Source organism: Triticum urartu, chromosome 3A (genome assembly GCF_056163025.1).
Source record: "Triticum urartu cultivar PI428250 chromosome 3A, HENAU_Tu73, whole genome shotgun sequence".
Lineage (NCBI taxonomy): Eukaryota > Viridiplantae > Streptophyta > Magnoliopsida > Poales > Poaceae > Triticum > Triticum urartu.
In genome coordinates, this window is record NC_141875.1 from 669,440,417 (window position 1) to 669,464,759 (window position 24,343).

General features: G+C 42.9%; 1 protein-coding gene across 1 annotated transcript; it reads left to right on the top strand.

The window, feature by feature from the left end:
• The first annotated feature begins 17,288 nt into the window (after positions 1 to 17,288).
• Positions 17,289 to 19,444, top strand: LOC125549099 (short-chain dehydrogenase TIC 32, chloroplastic). Its single transcript, XM_087513928.1, has 2 exons — positions 17,289 to 18,133; positions 19,199 to 19,444. Exons 1-2 carry the CDS (start codon positions 17,968 to 17,970, stop codon positions 19,264 to 19,266), a joined length of 234 nt encoding a protein of 77 aa, XP_087370054.1. The 5' UTR covers positions 17,289 to 17,967; the 3' UTR covers positions 19,267 to 19,444.
• The last annotated feature ends 4,899 nt before the right edge of the window (positions 19,445 to 24,343 follow it).

The following is a 24,343-nucleotide window of genomic DNA, read 5'->3' on the forward strand; positions in this document are numbered from 1 at the left end:
GCCCAGTTACTTGTGACGTTTGGTAGCACACAAAGTGTTCCTCCGGTAAACGGGAGTTGCATAATCTCATAGTCATAGGAACATGTATAAGTCATGAAGAAAGCAATAGCAACATACTAAATGATCGAGTGCTAAGCTAACGGAATGGGTCAAGTCAATCACATCATTCTCCTAATGGTGTGACCCCATTAATCAAATGACAACTCATGTCAATGGATAGGAAACTTAACCATCTTTGATCAACGAGCTAGTCAAGTAGAGGCATACTAGTGACACTCTGTTTGTCTATGTATTCACACATGTATTATGTTTCCGGTTAATACAATTCTAGCATGAATAATAAACATTTATCATGATATAAGGAAATAAATAATAACTTTATTATTGCCTCTAGGGCATATTTCCTTCAGTCTCCCATTTGCACTAGAGTCAATAATCTAGTTCACATCACCATGTGATTTAATCGCAATAGTTCACATCACCATGTGATTAACACCCATATTTCACATCGTCATGTGACCAACACCCAAAGGATTTGCTAGAGTCAATAATCTAGTTCACATCGCTATGTGATTAACACCCAAAGAGTACTAAGGTGTGATCATGTTTTGCTTGTGAGAGAAGTTTAGTCAATGGGTCTGCCACATTCAGATCCGTATGTATTTTGCAAATATTCTATGTCTTCAATACTCTGCACGGAGCTACTCTAGCTAATAGCGCCCACTTTCAATATGTATCTAGATCGAGCTTAGAGTCATCCCGATCAGTGTCAAAGCTTGCATCGACGTAACTCTTTATGATGAACCTTTTATCATCTCCATAATTGAGAAACATATCCTTATTCCACTAAGGTCAATTTTGACCGCTGTCCAGTGATCTACTCCTAGATCACTATTGTACTCCCTTGCAAAACTTAGTGTAGGGTATACAATAGATCTGGTACACAGCATGGCATTCTTTATAGAACCTATGGCCAAGGCATAGGGAATGACTTTCATTCTCTTTCATTTTCTGTCGTGGTCGGGCTTTGAGTCTTACTCAATTTCACACCTTGTAACACAGGCAAGAACTCTTTCTTTGACTGTTCCATTTTGAACTACTTCAAAATCTTGTCAAGGTATGTACTCATTGAAAAACTTATCAGAAATGCTGTAGTGCTCCCACTCACTTTCTTGTAAATACAGGCTTCACGGCAAGTCTGTATAAAACTATATCCTTTGATCAACTTATCAAAGCGTATATTCCAACTCCGAGATTCTTGCACCAGTCCATAGATGGATCGCTGGAGCTTGCATATTTTGTTTGCACCTTTAGGATTGACAAAACCTTCTGGTTGCATCATATACAACTATTCTTTAATAAATCCATTAAGGAATGCAGTTTTGTTTATCCATTTGCCAGATTTCATAAAATGTGGCAATTGCTAACATGATTCGGACAGACTTAAGCATAGATACGAGTGAGAAACTCTCATCGTAGTCAACACCTTGAACTTGTCGAAAACCTTTTGCGACAATTCTAGCTTTGTATATAGTAACACTACTATCAGCGTCCGTCTTCCTCTTGAAGATCCATTTAATCTTAATGGCTCGCCGATCATTGGGCAAGTCAATCAAAGTCCATACTTTGTTCTCATACATGGATCTCATCTCAGATTTCATGGCCTCAAGCCATTTTGCGGAATCTGGGCTCACCATCGCTTCTTCATAGTTCGTAGGTTCGTCATGGTCTAGTACCATAACTTCCAGAACAGGATTACCGTACCACTCTGGTGCGGATCTCACTCTGGTTTACCTACGAGGTTCAGTGGTAACTTGATCTAAAGTTACATGATCATCATCATTAGCTTCCTCACTAATTGGTGTAGTAGTCACAGGAACAGATTTCTGTGATGAACTACTTTCCAATAAGGGAGCAGGTACGGTTACCTCATCAAGTTCTACTTTCCTCCCACTCACTTCTTTCGAGAGAAACTCCTTCTCTAGAAAGGATCCAAATTTAGCAACAAAAGTCTTGCCTTCGGATCTGTGATAGAAGGTGTACCCAACAGTCTCCTCTGGGTATCCTATGAAGACACAATTCTCCGATTTGGGTTTGAGCTTATCAGGATGAAACTTTTTCATATAAGCATCACAACCCCAAACTTTAAGAAACGACAACTTTGGTTTCTTGCTAAACTACAGTTCATTCGGTGTCATCTCAACGGATTTAGATGGTGCCCAATTTAACGTGAATGTAGCTGTCTCTAATGCATAACCCCAAAATGATAGTGTTAAATCGGTAAGAGACATCATAGATCACACCATATCAAATAATGTACGGTACGATGTTCGGACACACCATTACGCTGTGGTGTTCCAGGTGGCATGAGTTTGTGATACTATTCCACATTGTTTTAATTGAAGATCAAACTTGTAACTCAAATATTCGTCTCCGCGATCAGATCGTGGAAACTTTATTTTTCTTGTTACGATGATTTTCCACTTCACTCTGAAATTCTTTGACCTTTTTCAAATGTTTCAGACTTATGTTTCATCAAGTAGATATACCCATATCTGCTCAAATCATCTGTGAAGGTCAGAAAATAATGATACCTGCCGCGAGCCTCAACACTCATCGGACTGCATACATCAGTATGTATTATTTCCAACAAGTCTGTTGCTCGCTCCATTGTTCCAGAGAACGGCCTTTTAGTCATCTTACCCAAGAGGCATGGTTCGCAAGCATCAAGTAATTCATAATCAAGTGATTCCAAAAGCCCATCAGCATGGAGTTTCTTCATGCGCTTTACACCAATATGACCTAAACGGCAGTGCCACAAATAAGTTGCACTATCATTATTAACTTTGCATCTTTTGACTTCAATGTTATGAATATGTGCATCACTAAGATCGAGATCCAACGAACCATTTTCATTGGGTGTGTAACTATATAAGGTTTTATTCTTGTAAACAGAATAACAATTATTCTCTAACTTAAATGAATAACTGTTTTGCAATAAACATGATCAAATCATATTCATGCTTAACGCAAACACCAAATAAAATTTATTTAGGTTCAACACTAATCCCGAAAGTTATATGGATTGTGCGATGATGATCACATCAATCTTGGAACTACTTCCAACACACATCATCACTTCATCCTTAACTAGTCTCTGTTCATTTTGCAACTCCTGTTTTAAGTTACTACTCTTAGCAACTAAACCAGTATCAAATACTGAGGGGTTGCTATAAACACTAGTAAAGTACACATCAATAACATGTATATCAAATATACCTTTGTTCACTATGCCATCCTTCTTATCCGCCAAGTATCTAGGGCAGTTCCACTTCTAGTGACCAGTCCCTTTGCACTAGAAGCACTTAGTCTCAGGCTTAGGTCCAGACTTGGGCTTCTTCACTTGAGCAGCAACTCGCTTGCCGTTCTTCTTGAAGTTCCCCTTCTTCCCTTTGCCCTTTTCTTGAAACTAGTGGTCTTGTCAACCATCAACACTTGATGTTTTTCTTGATTTCTACCTTCATCGATTTCAGCATCATGAAGAGCTTGGGAATTGTTTCCGTTATCCCTTGCATATTATAGTTCATCATGAAGTTCTACTAACTTGGTGATGGTGACTAGAGAATTATGTCAATCACTATCTTATCTGGAATATTAACTCCCACTTGATTCAAGCGATTGTAGTACCCAGACAATCTGAGCATATGCTCACTGCTTGAGATATTCTCCTCCATCTTTTAGCTATAGAACACTTGTTGGAGACTTCATATCTCTCAACTCGGGTATTTGCTTGAAATATTAACTTCAACTCCTGGAACATCTCATATGGTCCATGACGTTCAAAAACATCTTTGAAGTCCCGATTCTAAGCCGTTAAGCATGGTGCACTAAACTACCAAGTAGTCATCATATTGAGCTAGCCAAACGTTCATAACGTCTGCATCTGCTCCTGCAATAGGTCTGTCACCTAGCGGTGCATCAAGGACACAATTCTTTTGTGCAGCAATGAGGATAAACCTCAGATCACGGATCCAATCCGCATCATTGCTACTAACATCTTTCAACATAGTTTTCTCTAGGAGCTAAACGCGAGCTATTGATCTACAACATAGATATGCTAATACTACCAGGACTAAGTTCATGATAAATTTAAGTTCAATTAATCATATTACTTAAGAACTCCCACTTAGATAGACATCCCTCTAATCCTCTAAGTGATCACGTGATCCATATCAACTAAACCATGTCCGATCATCACGTGAGATAGAGTAGTTTCAACAGTGAACATCACTATGTTGATCATATCTACTATATGATTCACGCTTGACCTTTCGGTCTCCGTGTTCCGAGGCCATATCTGTTATATGCTAGGCTCATCAAGTTTAACCTGACTATTCCGCGTGTGCAACTATTTTGCACCTTTGCACCCGTTGTATTTGAACGTAGAGCCTATCACACCCGATCATCACGTGGTGTCTCAGCACGAAGAACTTTCGCAACGGTTCATACTCAGGGAGAACACTTATACTTTGATAATTTAGTGAGGCATCATCTTATAATGCTACCGTCAATCAAAGCAAGATAAGATGCATAAAAGATAAACATCACATGCAATCAATATAAGTGATATGATATGGCCATCATCATCTTGTGCTTGTGATCTCCATCTCCGAAGCACTGTCATGATCACCATCGTCACCAGTGCGACACCTTGATCTTCATCATAGCATCATTGTCGTCTCGCCAATCTTATGCTTCTACGACTATCGCTACCGCTTAGTGATAAAGTAAAGCATTACAGGGCGATTGCATTACATACAATAAAGCGACAACCATATGGCTCCTGCTAGTTGCCGATAACTCTGTTACAAAACATGATCATCTCATACAATAAAATTTAGCATCATGTCTTGACCATATCACATCACAACATGCCCTGCAAAAACAAGTTAGACGTCCTCTACTTTGTTGTTGCAAGTTTTACGTGGCTGCTACGGGCTTAGCAAGAACCGTTCTTACCTACGCATCAAAACCACAATGATAGTTTATCAAGTTGGTGCTGTTTTAACCTTCGCAAGGACCGGGCATAGCCACACTCGGTTCAAATAAAGTTGGAGAAACTGACACCCGCGAGCCACCTGTGTGCAAAGCACATTGGTAGAACCAGTCTCGCGTAAGCGTACGCGTAATGTCGGTCCGGGCCACTTCATCCAACAATACCGCCGAACTAAAGTATGACATGCTGGTAAGCAGTATGACTTGTATTGCCCACAACTCACTTGTGTTCTACTCGTGCATATGACATCTACGCATAAAACCAGGCTCGGATGCCACTGATGGGGAACGTAGTAATTTCAAAAAAATTCCTACGCACACGCAAGATCATGGTGATGCATAGCAACGGGAGCGGAGAGTGTTGTCTACGTACCCTCGTAGACCGTAAGCGGAAGCGTTAGCACAACGTGGTTGATGTAGTCGTACGTCCTCACGATCCGACCAATCAAGTACCAAACGCACGGCACCTCCGAGTTCAGCACACGTTCAGCTCGATGACGTCCCTCGAACTCCGATTCAGCTGAGTGTTGAGGGAGAATTTCGTCAGCACGAGGGCATGGTGACGATGATGATGTTCTACCGACGCAGGGCTTCGCTCGGAACCTTTCCGATGTCCGAATATAGTCGTCCAATATATCGATCTTTACGTCTCGACCATTTCGAGACTCCTCGTCATGTCCCCGATCTCATCCGGGACTCCGAACTACCTTCGGTACATCAAAACACATAAACTCATAATATAACTGTCATCGAACTTTACGCGTGCGGACCCTATGGGTTCGAGAACTATGTAGACATGACCGAGACACGTCTTCGGTCAATAACCAATAGCGGAACCTGGATGCTCATATTGGCTCCCACATATTCTACGAAGATCTTTATCGGTCAAACCGCATAACAACATACGTTGTTCCCTTTGTCATCGGTATGTTACTTGCCCGAGATTCGATCGTCGGTATCTCAATACCTAGTTCAATCTCGTTACCGGCAAGTCTCTTTACTCGTTCCATAATACATCATCTCACAACTAACTCATTATTTGCAATGCTTGCAAGGCTTAAGTGATGTGCATTACCGAGAGGGCCCAGAGATACCTCTCCGACAATCGGAGTGACAAATCCTAATCTCGAAATACGCCAACCCAACAAATACCTTCGGAGACACCTGTAGAGCACCATTATAATCACCCAGTTACTTGTGATGTTTGGTAGCACACAAAGTGTTCCTCCGGTAAACGGGTGTTGCATAATCTCATAGTCATAGGAACATGTATAAGTCATGAAGAAAGCAATAGTAACATACTAAACGATCGAGTGCTAAGCTAACGGAATGGGTCAAGTCAATCACATCAGTCTCCTAATGATGTGATCTCGTTAATCAAATGACAACTCATGTCAATGGATAGGAAACTTAACCATCTTTGATCAACGAGCTAGTCAAGTAGAGGCATACTAGTGACACTCTGTTTGTCTATGTATTCACACATGTATTATGTTTCCGGTTAATACAATTCTAGTATGAATAATAAACATTTATCATGATATAAGGAAATAAATAATAACTTTATTATTTCCTCTAAGGCATATTTCCTTCACCACCATGGGCCCACGAGGCAGGGGGCGCGCCCTGGGGGGTAGGGCGCGCCCTCCACCCTCGTGGCCAGGTGGCAGCTCCCCCCGCGGTGATTTTTGCACCATAAATCCTCAAATATTCCCGAAAAAATCATATTAAATTGGCATGGCATTCTGAGGATTTTTCTTTTCAGGATATTTTTATATTGCACGGATAAATCAGGAAACAGACAGAAAAATACTATTTTTACTTTATTTCAACTAAATAACGGAAAGTATAAAGAGGGTACAAAAGGTTGTGCTTCTAGTTTCATCCGTCTCATGCTCATCAAAAAGAATCCACTAACAAGGTTGATCAAGTCTTGTTAACAAACTCATTCCGATTAACATGGAACCGGAGAAATTTCGAATAACACTATGTTACCTCAACGGGGATATGAACATCCCCAATAATAAGAATATCATATTTCTTCTTGACAGTAGGAAGAGGAAATTGAAAACCTCCAAATATAATCGATGGAACTTTTCCAATAGAGTTGATACTATGAACTTGAGGTTGTTTCCTCGGAAAGTGTACCGTATGCTCATTACCGTTAACATGAAAAGTGACATTGCCTTTGTTGCAATCAATAACAGCACCTGCAGTATTCAGAAAAGGTCTTCCAAGAATAATAGACATACTATCATCCTCGGGAATATCAAGAATAACAAAGTCCGTTAAAATAGTAACGTTTGCAACTACAACAGGCACATCCTCACAAATACCGACAGGTATAGCAGTTGATTTATCAGCCATTTGTAAAGATATTTCAGTAGGTGTCAACTTATTCAAATCAAGTCTACGATATAAAGAGAGAGGCATAACACTAACACCGGCTCCAAGATCACATAAAGCAGTTTTAACATAGTTTCTTTTAATGGAGCATGGTATAGTAGGTACTCCTGGATCTCCAAGTTTCTTTGGTATTCCACCCTTAAAAGTATAATTAGCAAGCATGGTGGAAATTTTAGCTTCCGGTATCTTTCTTTAATTAGTGATAATATCTTTCATATATTTAGCATAAGGATTTGTTTTGAGCATATCAGTCAATCGCATACGCAAAAAGATAGGTCTAATCATTTCAGCAAAGTGCTCAAAATCCTCATCATCCTTTTTCTTGGATGGTTTGGGAGGAAACGACATGGGTTTCTGAACCCATGGTTCTCTTTCTTTACCATGTTTCCTAGCAACAAAGTCTCTCTTATCATAACGTTGATTCTTTGATTGTGGGTTATCAAGATCAACAACAGGTTCAATTTCTACATCATTATCATTACTGGGTTGAGCATCATCATGAACATCATCATTAACATTTTCACTAGGTTCATGTTCATTACCAGATTGTGTTTCAGCATCAAAAAATAGATATATCATTTGGATTCTCAGGTGGTTCAGCAATAGGTTCACTAGAAGCTTGCAAAGTCCTATCATTTTTCTTTTTCTTCCTTTTAGAAGAACTAGGTACATCAATATTATTTCTCTGAGAATCTTGCTCAATTCTCTTAGGGTGGCCTTCAGGATACAACGGTTCCTGAGTCATTCTACCAGTTCTAGTAGCCACTCTAACCGCATAATCATTTTTCTTACTATTCATTTCATCGAGCAATTCTTTTTGAGCTTTAAGTACTTGTTCTACTTGAGTGGTAACCATAGAAGCATGTTTGCTAACAAGTTTAAGTTCACCTCTAATATTAGCATATAATCACCCAAGTGTTTAATCATATTGGAATCGTATTTCAACTGTCTACCAAAATAAGCATTAAAATTTTCTTGTTTGACAATAAAATTATCAAACTCATCCAAGCACTGACTGGCAATTTTAGTAGGAGGGACTTCAACTTTATCATATCTATAGAGAGAATTTACCTTTACTACCTGTGTTGGGTTATCCGGATCAGGAGGTTTTTCAATAGGTAATGGATCAAGATCATATGTTTCTTCAACAGGCGGTGAATTAAGACCATGTATTTCTTCAATAGGAGGTAAATTCTTAACATCTTCAGCTTTAATGCCTTTTTCTTTCATAGATTTCTTTGCCTCTTGCATATCTTCGGGACTGAGAAATAGAACACCTCTCTTCTTCGGAGTTGGTTTAGTAATAGGCTTAGTAATTGGAGCAGGAGCTGGCTCAGGAGGTGCCCAATTATTTTCATTTGTCAACATATTATTCAATAAAATTTCAGCATCATCCGGTGTTCTTTCCCTGAAAAGAGAACTAGCACAACTATCCAGGTAATCTCTGGAAGCATCGGTTAGTCCATTATAAAAGATATCAATCATTTCGTTTTTCTTAAGAGGATGATCAGGCAAAGCATTAAGTAACTTGAGAAGCCTCCCCCAAGCTTGTGGGAGACTCTCTTCTTTAATTTACACAAAGTTGTATATTTCCTTTAAAGCAGCTTGTTTCTTATGAGCAGGGAAATATTTAGCAGAGAAGTAATAAATCATATCATGGGGACTACGCACACAACCAGGATCAAGAGAATTAAACTATATCTTAGCATCACCCTTTATGAGAACGGAAATATTTTAAGGATATAAAAGTAACGAGATCTCTTATCATTAGTGAACAGGGTGGCTATATCATTTAATTTAGTAAGATGTGCCACAACAATTTCAGATTCATAACCATGGAAAGGATCAGATTCAACCAAAGTAATTATATCAGGATCAACAGAGAATTCATAATCATTACCGGGAACACAAATAGGTGAAGTAGCAAAGGCAGGATCGGGCCTCATTCTATCTCTAAGAGATTCCTTGTTCCATTTAATTAATAGCCTCTTAAGTTCACGATTATCTTTGCAAGCTAAAATAGCGGAAGAAGATTCCATATCAAAAATATAACCCTCAGGAATAACAGGCCTATCTTCATCATCACTTTCATCAATATAATCAGATTCAATAATTTCTTTCTCTCTAGCCCTAGCAATTTGTTCATCGAGAAATTTACTAAGGGGAACATCAGTATCAAGCATCGAAGTAGTTTCATCATAAGTATCATGCATAGAAGAAGTGGCATCATCAATAACATACGACATATCAGAAGCAGGTTTAGGTGTCGCAAGCTTTCTCATAACAGAAGGTGAATCAAGTGCAGAGCTAGATAGCAGTTCCTTACCTCCCCTCATAGTTGAGGGATAAATTTTTGTTTTCTCGTCTTTCAAGTTCTTCATAGTGTCCAGCAGATATAAATCCCAAGTGACTCAAAGAATAGAGCTATGCTCCCCGGCAACGGCGCCAGAAATTGTTCTTGATAACCCACAAGTGTAGGGGATCGCAACAGCTTTCAAGGGTAGAGTATTCAACCCAAATTTATTGATTCGACACAAGGGGAGCCAAAGAATATTCTCAAGTATTTGCAATTGAGTTGTCAATTCAGCCACACCTGGATAACTTAATATCTACAGCAAGGTATTTAGTAGCAAAGTAATATGATAGTAGTGGTAACGGTAACAAAAGAGCAATGAAAGTAAAAGCAATATTTTTGGTATTTTGTAGTGATTGTAACAATAGCAACGGGAAAGTAAATAAGCGTAAACCAGTATATGGAAAGCTCGTAGGCATTGGATAGGTGATGGATAATTATGTCGGATGCGGTTCATCATGTAACAGTCATAACCTAGGGTGACATAGAACTAGCTCCAATTCATCAATGTCATGTAGGCATGTATTCTGAATATAGTCATACGTGCTTATGGAAAAGAACTTGCATGACATCTTTTGTCCTACCCTCCCGTGGTAGCGGGGTCCTAGTGGAAACTAAGGGATATTAAGGCCTCCTTTTAATAGAGAACCGGAACAAAGCATTAGCACTTAGTGAATACATGAACTCCTCAAACTATGGTCATCACCGGGAGTGGTCCCGATTATTGTCACTTCGGGGTTGCCAGATCACAACACATAGTAGGTGACTGTAGACTTGCAAGATAGGATCAAGAACTCACATATATTCATGAAAACATAATAGGTTCAGATCTCAAGTCATGGCACTCGGGCCCTAGTGACAAGCATTAAGCATAGCAAAGTCATAGCAACATCAATCTCAGAACATAGTGGATACTAGGGATCAAACCCTAACAAAACTAACTCGATTACATGATAGATCTCATCCAACCCATCACCGTCCAGCAAGCCTACGATGGAATTACTCACGCACGGCGGTGAGCATCATGAAATTGGTGATGGAGGATGGTTGATGACGACGACGGCGACGAATCGCCCTCTCCGGAGCCCCGAACGGACTCCAGATCAGCCCTCCCGAGAGGTTTTAGGGCTTGGCGGCAGCTCCGTATCATAAAACGCGATGATTTCTTATTCTTTTATTTTTTTTCTCCCCGAAAGCAAATATATAGAGTTGGGGTTGGCGTCGGAAGGTCTCCAGGGGGCCCATGAGGTAGGGGGCGCGCCCTAGGGGGGGACAGGGTGTGGGCCCCCTGGTCTTCATCTTTGGCGAGGATATTTTACTATTTTTTATAAGATGTTCCATGGTGTTTCAGGTCATTCCGAGAACTTTTGTTGTCTGCACATAAAACAACATCATGGCAATTCTGCTGAAAACAGCGTCAGTCCGAGTTAGTTCCATTCAAATCATGCAAGTTAGAGTCCAAAACAAGGGCAAAAATGTTTGGAAAAGTAGATACGACGGAGACGTATCACGGGCGAGCTCGCGCCATCTTCCTAGTCGCATGAGGAGAGAAGCGCGTCGCCTTCCCTTGCCTCGCCGGAGCCAGCTCGCGAGATACTGCCAATTCGGGCGTTTCCCCCGGGCCTGGCCTGTACGTGCCTTAAGTTCCGTGTGATGCGGGCCGCATAGTAAACGTAGGCAACCAAACGGGCCAAGTTCTTCCCGCGCGGGCCAGGTTGGGCCATATGCAGGCAACCAAACACGCCCTATGTTGTTCTTATCTTTGTGCAACAGAGGAGTTACTTCCGCATACAAGAGTCCTGTAATGGGGAGAGTAGCGTGATTTTGCTAATTCCATTATGTAGTACAGACCCGTGTAAGCTGGAACTGGCATAGTAAGTGTTTGGGTTTGGCGCGCCGGCCGAACGCCGGCCGGTCGCGAGCGACACATAAGCGCCACACGGCCAAAAGGGCCCGCACACACCCGTCCTATTCTCTCAGCCACTCATGTCTGTCCTATCCCTTCATCCTCCGCTCGCCTCTCCTCCATGTGCCTCTGCATCTTGCGCATATTCATCCCTTCCTCGCCTCTCTCCATGTGCTTGGCTCCGGCCAGTGCGGCGATTTCTCCGGCGAGCCCACCACCGAAGAGGCATCCCTGCTTGATGTGGAGTGGAACTCCAAGTGGCTGATCTTTCACGAAAGGAGCGAGATCCCTCGAAGAACACGAAGAACACGGGGAAGAACAGAGAGAAATCACAAGGGGAAACACTCAAGAACAAGTCCAATCACACATCCACTAGACAATCAAACACACAAGATCCACAAGGTACATGAACAACAAAGGGAAAGATACAAGGTAAGGTTCATCTCCATGAGGAGGTCTTGAAGGGGGCCGCCCAAGAGGGGGTCTTGATCGATATATCCCGCAGGATCTTCTCACAATGAGGTCTTGAACTCCATGGGAGTGGTGGTCTCTCTCTCTCTCAAAAGTAGAGTGGTACAAGGAGCAAAGCTCTCTATCAAATGAGCTATCACTTTGCTAACCCTAGAAAGGCACTACAAGAAATATGTCAACTTATGACCTTCTGTCAGTGACCCTCGAAGAATTGGTCATAAATTTATGACCATTTTAGACCAATTGGTCAAAAGTTGTTCAGGGGGCTCCAAACCCTAAACCATTGCGACCATTTTGGTCAGAAAGGTCGTAATTTCCTTACACGAAATGGTCACAAAGCAAACAGTGCTAGTCCGCTGCCTTATTTCTAGTTGTTAATGACCAATATAGATGGTCATAGCCTTGTAGATTGTGGTGGGTTGTGATGACTAGGCGCCATCTCATCAGTTTTGCCTATGTGTCATGTCCATGTGGCAGTTTTTGCCCTAGGTTGTGAAGCAACCTATATTTCTATCATTCCCAAAATTCCCAAAAAAATCTCATAAATTCTTTGAGGCATATCTTCATCAAATATGTAAAAATCCTTCCTTGCCTAGTTCAAAACTAATTCAACAATATTCATTTTCCTATTCTGTTCACAAGAACACTTTATGAAGGAAGTGCTATTTATATATTCTTGATTGCCCTCGGAATTTTTGGGCAATCTTTCCTATCCAAATCATTACCGCATGACAAAATTCAGATCCATTTGCCTAGCAAATCTTCCTCGGCAAATTTCCAAAGTTTTTGTCCACCTAGAAGCATTGTGGAGGAAGTACCTTTTTTATATCTCTAAATGACATGAAATTTATACAGTTCCTTCATATTCCCAAATTATCACCCTCCTCCAAATTGCAGCTCAGTCAAATCATCTATGTGAGCCCAGGTTCAATTTATATTTTATGGCCAAATTGGCATGTTGCAAAGCAAGTGTTATATAGACCCCTCCTATTACCCTTCAACTTTTCGGGCACTCTTCCAAACCCAAATCATTGCCACATGATAATATTCAGCTCAATTTTCCTAGTAAATCTTTCTCAGGAAATTTCCAAAGTTTCTACCTCGAGAGAAGCTTTGTGAAGTAAGTACTAGCTAGGCTTACCCAAATAATCTGAAAATTTACCAGCGCATGACCATACCTATGTAACTTACCTACACCAATTTTTAGCTCATTTCATTCATCCAATCTCTCTCACTAGTTTTCCCAAGTTTTTGTCCATAGAAGAGCATTGTGAAGGAAGTACTACTTTGGCATGTCAAAATGATATCAATTTTCTACAATACTTTCCTATGCCCAAATAACCATCCTCCACCAAATTTCAGCTCAATCCATTCATTATTTTGAGCCTAGCTTCAACATTCATATTTTTGTCCAGTGTGGTACTTTGCAAAGCAAGTACCACCTAGGATCCTCCTTTTGAGCTGAAAATTTGTGAATACATTCTCCTTAGTAGATGATCATCCTCGGCCAAAACTCATGCTCATTGGCCATGCACATTTCCCGTACCGCTAATCAAACACTTGGCTGGTTATTCATGTTTGAGCATCGATCGGTCTCCTCGTGAGAATCTTATGTTGTGATTTTGTTCCTAGCACCTACCTGGGGAGTTTCCAACCCACTAGACATGCCTAGGCCACCCAGAACACATGGCAACGCCATGGCCACGCGGTGACCACGCGGCGGGCATGCGAGTTTACGCGCTCTAGAGTTGGGGGCCTCGGCCACGGCCCAAACCTCAATGTATCGCCACCAAACCATGTATTTATGGTTAAATAGGTACTTCTGTAACTAGAAATGATTTTTGGAAAAAATAAATAGCAAACTATGAGGCAGCTGCAGTTCAAATTTGACCCGCTTCCACCTAAATCGGCGGAAATTTGTCTTTTTCACGAGAGGTGGATCAAAACTTTTTACAAACAACCATTTTGTCAATTGTGCATTAAATATGTCCTAGTATTTTATAAAATTGATTTGGTCCAATTTTGCAACAATTATTTGGGAGGTCCTTCACAAAAAAACTCATTTCGGGCACTCGAAAAATGGAAAATGGTTTTTTCGTCTAGCAAAAATGAAAACTTCCTGAGGCAACATTGTTTGTCATTCCAATATGCACCCTTGTGCACAATATGAGATCATTTGAACAGACTATGCCATGAATGCGGCCTTAAGATTGATCATTTGGCTTGAAAGCCATTGATCTCCGCACGTGATAGCTCGTTTTTGAGAACACTTTTTTAAAATAATTACCGTATTACAAGTTTGTTATTTTTACTAGGAACTTGGCCACATATAATGACACAATGCGAAGGTTTCCCAATTTTTTGATTTTTTTTGAATTTTTATGCCCGTTTCAAAATGCGGACAAAACGGCGGGAATGGCCGTTCCTAGCTAGTGGTTGAATCTTGGATTTTTTTTGGCGTTTCCCTGATTAAATAGATACTTATGTACCTATAAATGATTTTTAGAAAAAATAAAGAGCAAACTATAAGGCAGCTATAGTTCAAATTTGACCCGCTTCCAACTGAATCGGCAAAAATTTGTCTTTTTCACGAGAGGAGGATCAAAACTTTTTACACCCAACCATTTTGTCAATTGTACATTAAATATTTCCTAGTATTTTATAAAATTGATTCGGTCCAATTTTGCAACAATTATTTGGGAGGTCCTTCACAAAAAAACCTCCTTTTGGGCACTCGAAAAATGGAAAATGGTTTTTTCGTCCAAAGAAAATGAAAACTTCCTTAGGCAACATTGTTTGCCATTCCAATATGCACCCTTGTGCACAATATGAGATCATTTTAACAAACTATGCCATGAATGTGGCCATAAGATTGATCATTTGGCTTCAAAGCCATTGATCTCCACACGTGATAGCTCGTTTCTGAGAACACTTTTTTAAAATAATTGACGCATTACAAGTTTGTTATTTTTCCTAGGAACTTGGCCACATATAATCACACAATGCGAAGGTTTCCCAATTTTTTGATTTTTTTGAATTTTTTATGCCCGTTGCAAAATGCAGTCAAAACGGCGGGAATGACCGTTCCTAGCTAGTGGTTGAATCTTGGAATTGTTTTGGTGTTTCTATGATTAAATAGATACTTATGTACCTAGAAATGATTTTTGGAAAAAATAAAGAGCAAACTACAAGGCAGCTACAGTTCAAATTTGACACGCTTCCAACTAAATCGGCGGAAATTTGTCATTTTCACGAGAGGTGGATCAAAACTTCTGACACCCAACCATTTGGTCAATTGTGCATTAAATATGTCCTAGTATTTTACAAAATTGACTTGGTACAATTTTGCAACAAATATATGGTAGGCCCTTCACAAAAAAATCTCTTTTCGGGCACTCGAAAAATGGAAAATTAATTTTTTGTCCAAAGAAAATGAAAACTTCCTTAAGCAACATTGTTTGTCATTCCAATATGCACCCTTGTGCACAATATGGGATCATTTGAACAGACTATGCCATGTATGTGGCCATAAGATTGAGCATTTGGGTTGAAAGCCATTCATCTTCACACTTGATAGCTCATTTCTGAGAACACTTTTTTTAAATATTCGCCGTATTACAAGTTTATAATTTTTCTGGTAACTTGGTGACATATAATGACGCAATGCGAAGGTTTTCCAATTTTTTGATTTTTTTGAATTTTTTATGCCTGTTTCAAAATGCGGTCAAAACGGCGGGAATGTCTGTTCCTAGCTAGTGCTGAATCTTGGAATTTTTTTGGTGTTTCTCTGATTAAATAGATACTTATGTACCTAGAAATGATTTTTGGAAAAAATAAATAGCAAACTATGAGGCACCTGCAGTTCAAATTTGACCCGCTTCCACCTGAATCGGGGACAATTTGTCTTTTTCACCAGAGGTGGATCAAGGCTTTTGACACCCAACCATTTTGTCAATTGTGCATTAAATATGTCTTAGTATTTTAGAAAAATGATTTGGTCCAATTTTGCAACAATTATTTGGGAGGTCCTTCACAAAAAAACCTCCTTTTGGGCACTCGAAAAATGGAAAATGGTTTTTTCATCCAAAGAAAACGAAAACTTCCTTAGGCAACATTGTTTGCCATTCCAATATGCACCCTTGTGCACAATATGAGATGATTTAAACAAACTATGCCATGAATGTGGCCATAAGATTGATCATTTGGCTTGAAAGCAATTGATCTCCACACGTGATAGCTCGTTTCTGCGAACACTTTTTTTAAAATAATTGCCGTATTACAAGTTTGTTATTTTTACTGCTAACTTGGCCACATATAATGACACAATGCAAAGGTTTCCCAATTTTTTGAATTTTTTATGCCCGTTTCAAAATGCGGTCAAAACGGCGGGAATGATCGTTCCTAGCTAGTGGTTGAATCTTGGAATTTTTTTGGTGTTTCTCTGATTAAATAGATACTTATGTACCTATAAATGATTTTTGGAAAAAATAAATAGCAAACTATGAGGCACCTGAAGTTCAAATTTGACCCGCTTCCAGCTGAATCGACGGAGATTTGTCTTTTTCACCAGAGGTGGATCAAGGCTTTTGACACCCAACCATTTTGTCAATTGTGCATTAAATATGTCCTAGTATTTTAGAAAATTGATTTGGTCCAATTTTGCAACAAATATATGGTAGGTCCTTCACAAAAAAACTCATTTCGGGCACTCAAAAAATGGAATATGATTTTTTTTGCCAAAAAACTCATTTCTCATGACATATTTTTAAAGATATTTATCTTATTTCATGTTTGTTACTTTTCCTGAAAACTTATTCACATTTGGTGACACAATGAGAATGTTTTTCATTTTCTTTTTGAATTTTCTCAGGTCATAAAATAGCTGATATGATTTTAACACGCTATTTTTAGTCAACTACGACCAATTTAAATGGTCATAATGTGGTACTGCATTTTGATTGGTCCGTGGACGTCTCACGCGGATCGTGCCTGGAACACCGTCGGATGCTCGCGGATCCAACGGCAGTCCTCGGCCCACCACACCAACCCCAATCCCACCTAAGCCGAAACCCTAGCTCTACTCATGGACGTTTTCCATCCACCCCCCCGCCTTCTTTCTTTCTCTGCCTCCTTTCTTTCTCTGCTCCTCATTCCCTCATGCACCCACAATCCCTCCCCCGAAACGCTTGCTGCCGCCACCTACGCCTCTTGTTCCGGCGTGTTCCGGCAGGCCTCGCCGGTGTGCAGCCCAGATCCGAGCTCCCCTGCCTCCGCTCTTCCCTCCCCTCCGGCCAGATCCGCCTCTTGTGTCCCCGGTAGCTCATCTCCAACCCCTTCCCATGGCTAGGATTTCGAGGGTGGCGTTCCCACCAATTCCGGCGCGGCGGCGGTGACTGTGCTCCGCCCTCTTCGACGCCCACCAATCTAGCCGCACGGCACGGCCATGGCCATGGCGGCGGCCAGATCCACCCCCTCCCTCATCTCCTCGCTGCCGCCACCTCCTCCTCATCCTGCAGCAGCGTGTCCCGCCACCACCTCCTTCCTCGATGCGTCCCGCAGGGATGCCCATCGCGTCCCGGAGCTGGACGAAGGCGCGGTGGAGAGGGAGCCGGCGGCAGCGTCGCGTGATGGCAGGTGACGAGTCCTCATCTTTTCCTTGGTCCTCTCTGCTCCCTCCCTCGTTCCATCTGATTCGATTCGCTGAATCGGTTGCCTGCCACTGACAGGTGCGTCGAGCGGGATCGGCGCAGAGACGGCGTGCGGTGCCCACGTCGTCATGGCCGTCCGCAACCTCGCCGCTGCAGAGGCTGTTCGCCAGGCCGTCCTCGCCGAGACCCCCGGCGCGAGCGTGGAGGTAATGGAGCTGGACCTCTCCTCGTTGGCATCTGTCCGCAAGTTCGCGCCGACTTCGCCGCCAGTGGCCTCCTGCTCAACATCCTCATGTAAGGCAGCCCTACTTCTCGCTTCTACTAGTCCCAATCATGCGAAAAGCACTTGATAACTTGATAGTTGAGGTTCAGTCAGGGGTTGTCAAGACGAGGTTCAGGTTCAGGCCCATCGCGATTTCTTGGGACCATTCATTTAGCTACAGGTTCAGGTTCAGTTAGGAGCTGTCTGTCGGCCATTAAATTCTAAAAAAACTCTGCATCATGAGTAGTAGGTAGCAGAACAGCGACATGGCCGTATCACTTTGGCTGTAACTTGATACTTTCAGTCAACATTGAGCAGATTTAATTCATTCCTGGGTTTCTTTTCTACTTTAACTTGGACTATTACATGCTGCTAGTTGGAATATAAATGCTGCAACACTTAGTAGATCATGGACAGTATGGAAGTTCACAGGGTGGGAAAAAATGGCATGGGTGGTTGCATCTGCACTGGTCCTGTCGGGAGACCACACATGCATCATATTGCTCTTGAAGTAATATGCGGTTGTTGTCTCACCGTGGTTGTTCAAACTGAGATGTACCCAGTTGATTCGTCATCTCGGGTCATAAATTTTTCTGCATTCCCTGTTGCTGTAGCTTGTTGGATGCATAGTTTGATCTCCTAATGGGAATTATTAGTGAATGGTGATGTCTGTGGTCACGAGAATGGTGATGTAGTAGCTGGTATGCTTGATGCGTGTATGTGCATCTCTTTACTGTTTTGCTAGAACCATAAATCCTGATGCGCATGATGATCATGGTCTGGTTTGTTTGATCTATTCTCCTGGTGCTTAAAATTTGACATGCCTGGATTCTAAAACTCGTTCTTACAATTTTCATTTCTATGATCAATTTAGAGAGTTGGACATGTCAGTATATTATATACCAAAAAAATTCCTAGCTAGTGAGAACATTTTAGTCACTCCATGAACGCATACTGGTTAGTGTTAGTCATATTATTTATGTACATGGAATTTGCTGTCAATTCTTGATTATAAGTTATTGGATCCCTCATTGGCTACTGTTTGATGTTCTGTACCTGTTCTTATTCTTATATGTTCATTCTTATTTTTTGCACAGGTGAAGTGCGAATCCATGTCCGAAGCTGTGAAGCATATCAGCAAAGAGTAGCATATTATGTGTTGTAGTTGTAGGCAGTAGTAGGCACATCTGGGTTGTAATATACTGTAACGATTGTAATAGATTAATGCAGTATTGTTTTGGACCAATTTCATTTGCTCTCTGGTCTATTCGAAACAATGATTGTGTATGTGCTTTGAATACCCGTGAAATGGAAACCTGACAAGTTATAATGGTTGTTTGACATATTTTGAAATTTTTGATGTGTGGGATCAATTTTGTGATAAGCCTGACAAGTGGGACCAATCTGATTGGTGGGACCAGTGGCAAAAAAAAGGACGAAAATAAAAAACCAGTAGACTGTAAAAGGCTGCATCTTAGAAAAAAGGCCGAATTAATGGCCCAAGCCCATGTAGCTAGCGAAAATTAACAAGAAAAAAATACATTAAAAAGGCCGAATTGTTGGGCTAGGCCCATGTAGAAAATCGAATTGGACCGGGCTGAATCTTGTGTCACGTCAGATTGCCACGCTGGATGCCTACGTGGCCTGGGGAGGTTGCTAGTGACCAAAACGCCACAGTAGACGTATTTTGGTCATAAACGTCTTCAACCATTCCAGAAGAAAGATCGCTATAGTCAGTTTATGACCGCCAGCTTTTGACCTTCTGTTTTTGGTCACAAAAAGGTCGCAAATGGAAATTTGTGACCTTTCAGTGACCAATAGTGGTGGTCACAAGTTGACATATTTCTTGTAGTGAGGAGGTGGAGGAGGTCTATTTATAGTCTAGTGGGCGAAGGGGCAAGTGAGGGGGCGAAAGAGGTACATGGGCCTCGGCCAGAAACATTGCACGCAGGCAAGGCCCGGATGATCCGGATGGGGGGTCCGGATGATCCGACCATCGTCCGGATGATCCGGATGGGGGTCCGGATGATCCGACCGTCGTCCGGATGATCTGGGAGGGGGTCCGGATGATCCGGCTTCACACGAGGCTTTCGGGTGTCTTCGGCCCAGATAGCCGGACGATCCGAGGAAGGGTCCGAATGATCCGGCTGAGCCTGGATGATCCGGACGGCGGTCCGGATGTCCGGCCTGGTTCGAGCAGCCGCTCCGTCTTCTTCTCCTTTCTTTCGTCTTCTCTTCCACGCTTCCCTCACGGACGATGTAGTCCTTCCTTGGCGCTTGCACTCCTCCTCGACATCCGTGAATGTCACATCCCTAGTTCTGGTATGACCTAGACTAGGTAGTCAGTTGTGCATCATGTTTAAATTTCATTTAAATTTGGAATGGAGATTTGTGAAACCCTCAGAAATTATTTCTGGTAATAACCCAGATAAAAATTGCTCCGAAAGGGTCCAAGAGAATGTTCATGTTGCTCTCTGAAACTATTGGTCAGAGGTAAAATTCTAACAAATATTTTTAGGAGGTCATAAATATTTATTTAGGCCATTTGGAATTAATGCCTAATTATTTGCATTGGACATATATATGTTATATATATAATATATGTACAAAACTTATGCCAGTTGTCGAGGAGCTCTGGAATAATACCACTAGGTCCTACAAAAATTGGCATAGGAAAATAAATTGGTTTAGTATTTTACTAAATCATAAAACAAATGTTAGAAAATAGAAAAGAAAACAAAGATGGAAAACGCTTACCTGTGCTCACCCGAGGCCTGGCACTGTGCGGCCCAGCTGGTCGGCCCAGCCAACTGGCCAGTGCCAGTTGTCCTCCACCTCCTGCCAGGAGGCCAGGGGCGTGTGGCCGACGCGTGCGCACCGCCGTGCCGCCACACCACCTGCCTACCTGTCCCCCCCCCCCGTCGCCTAGATGCCCCGTGCGGCGCCACGCGCCGCCCCGCACCTCTCCCTCTCTCTCCCGTGGCCTCCCCTCCTCTCTCTCGCTCTTTCTCGCGCGACGTCCGAACACCACCGTCGACGCCGCACGCCGTTGCCGCGCCCACCGCCACGGCCTCGCCCCTCCGACAAGTCCAACAGCTCCGCGCTGTCGTCCTCGTCCTCTCCGTTGAGCCACGCGCCCCAGGAGGCCCTGGAGCGCCTCCATCGCCGTCGTCTTCATCTCCGGCCGCCGTGGATCCCCATCGCCGCCCCGTCAACCACAGCGCGTCCCCGAGCTTGCCGTCAAGCCCATCGAGATTGCTGTGAGCTTCTGCTCCATTCCCCTCTCTCTGTTTAGCCATTTGCGTGCCGTAGCCCCGTCTGCCACCCTGGCCGTAGCACCTCGCCACCGTTCATGTCGCCGCCGTCGTCCTGGCCACCGCAGCTCGCGCCAGCGCACGCCAACACGCTCAATAGCCCCCAGCAAGCCAACGCCGCTGCCCGCAGCTCCTGCCGTGCCCTGCAGCACCCACGCGCACTTGGCCGAACTCCGGCCGCCGCCCCGAGCTTCGCTCCGGCGAGCTCCGCCACACCCGCAGCCTCCCGTCCACTCCCCTGGATGCGCGCGAGCACCAGCTCCTCGGAGATGGTCTCCGCCGCCCAAATGGTCGCCGGAGCGACGATCCCAAGCCCCTCCGCCGCGTTCGGCCTCGCCGGTGGCTAAACGTCGGCGGGTTACTGGGTTTGACCCCCCCAGTTGACCCAGATTTGACCCGTGTGGGTCAATGACAGGTGGGGCCCATCTCTGACTAAATCTGTAGATAGGTTGTTGTTAGTGCTAATTAACCTCTGATTAATTAACTGTGACACTGACGTGTGGACCCCGCACATCAGATTTGACCTGGACAACCACGTTGACTCGCTGACATAGTGATGATGTCATGCTAACGTAGTTATCCATTTCCTGGATTTTATTTAGTCAGAAAATTCCAAAAAATGTTATAAACTTCTAAAAATCACAGAAATTCAACCGTAGCTCAGATTGAAATAATTTATATATTAAAAATGATCAGAAAAAATTAATCTATCCTTCTGTAACAGTTTCATGCATGATAAACCAACTTAAACCTGCTGTATAGGTGAAAACACATAAATGGCACTTATAAATGTTAAATTTGGAGTTGCATTTGAACCCTTGGTTCAAATGGGCTTCATTCAAATAGAACGCTAGATGCATTAGCACAAACAACATCACATCCACATGCCATGTTCATGCACCATATTGTTGCATATGGTGTGTATCGATTGCCGGCACCGTCCTTCTCAATAGGTCCTGCTCCGGAGAGTGTTCCAGAGTACCTGTCTATGAAGCAGTGCCCCCTGTTGATCTACCAGGCAAGCAAACCCCCCTTGTTCATCCCGATATGATCCCACTCTCTCGCTCCTGCTCTCTTTTATTGCATTAGGACAATAGCGATTCAACTGCTACTTTATGTTGTGGTAGTTGAACCCATTCCTCTGCATGACCTGTCATTGCCACAGTAAATAGTTGAAACCCACTAGCATGTGTAGGAGTTGATTGAGCCATGTTGTGTTCCTACCATGCCATGCCTGCTATTGCTTAGAGTTGTGTCAGGTCTGATTCATTGGGAATGAATTGGAGTGTTATGATATGTTCTGGTGCTGAGAGTTAAGTGTGTGAACACGATTTGGTAAAGGTAGCGGTGAGAGGCCATGTAGGAGTACATGGTGGGTTGTCTCACTAGACCCGTCCTTAAGAACTGAGTTCTGTGTATGTTTTCCAATGACTAGATACTAGCACACATTGGGTTCTGGTAACTCGACCCCTCTCGACTTATTACCCGACTTGGTCTCTGTCCAGGAGTCGCAAATAGTTTCTGGTGTTTGTAGGTAGTGTTAGTAGTCTACCAAGTGGCACCCGGCCAGGTGGGCTTGGGACAGACTAGGCACAAGTGGCACGGTGTACCAAGCGTAGATCCATCCGGCGAGGTGGGCTTGGGAACCCTGCACACATCGTTTGGGGCCATGAGCGACACCCCGGCCGGATCTCCTTGCGGATGGAACCCGAATAGGCGATAAACCTGGACTAGAGTCTTGTGTGGTTAGTTAGGTCGTGGCCGACTCCCTCGCCAGGCTTCCGCTTGAAGGTTGCCGAGATACATGACGTGTACATGGTGATAAGTGGTGAGAGCGTGTGTGAAGAAGTACACCCCTGCAGGGTTATCATGATCTATTCGAATAGTCGTGTAGTCGGTTATGGACATCTTGGATGCTTACCTGGTACATAGACAACTTAAACTGGATACTCTAAAATGCCCAAGACAAGTGTGAGTGCTATGGATGGCCTTCTCGTAGAGAGACGGGGATGAATCCATAGTAGTCTATTGATGTGGTGATTAGTGGACTCGTGTGCGCTGCCTCACCTCAAAGAAGTTACTCGTAGTCGTAGAATAGGTTAGCCACTGGGTCAAAGCTGGCTTGCTGCAACTAAACCCCACATTACCTTCTTGATACAAATGCATGTATGATAGGATCTGATGTAAGTATTGATGAGTACCTTTGTACTCACGTTTTCCTTATTTATGTTTTGCAGATGAGACATTTGTCTCACTAGTAGTTCCGCTTGGACTTCGACGAGTAGCTTTTTACCTCAGCTACGATCTTGTACCCTTGGGAGGGTCTTGTAGATAGTCAGGCTTCGCAGCCTTTTTCTTTTGTAGTTTTCTGTACTCAGACATGTAATGCTTCCGCTTGTTGCTTGTACGCTCTGAATGATGGGTCATGAGACCCCTGTTTGTATTAATGCTATGTGGCCCTTCTGGGCCTTTATCTATATGAGTTTGTGTTATGTTGTGATGCCATGTTGTACAACACATACTTGCATGTTATGCGTACGTGTAACGTGTATTGCTATGTGTGGGATCCGACAACCTAGTTGTTTATCCTTGGTAGCCTCTCTTATGGGGAAATGTAGTCTAGTGCTTCCACCAAGCCATGGTAGTCCGCTACAGCCTGGTTTACCGGATTCCTGTTAGCCCAGTTGCTACAGCCCGGATTCACATGCTGCTGACCGACATGCTCGATGTTGTTTCATGTATGTCTGTCCCCATAAGTTAGTGCCACTTTGGGTTCATGACTAGTCATGTCGGCCCGGATTCTCTGTCATATGGATGCTAGCGACACTATCATATACGTGAGCCCAAAAGGCACAAATGGTCCTGGCCATGGTAAGGCGACACTCGTGGGAATACCGTACATGAGGCCACAAAGTGATATGAGGTGTT

Excerpts from the sequence above, each read along its gene's own strand:
- LOC125549099 (XM_087513928.1), top strand. The coding sequence starts at position 17,968 with ATGGCCGTCCGCAACCTCGCCGCTGCAGAGGCTGTTCGCCAGGCCGTC. Across the intron at positions 18,134-19,198 it reads CTCCTGCTCAACATCCTCAT|GTGAAGTGCGAATCCATGTC; the intron begins GTAAGGCAGCCC and ends TTTTTTGCACAG.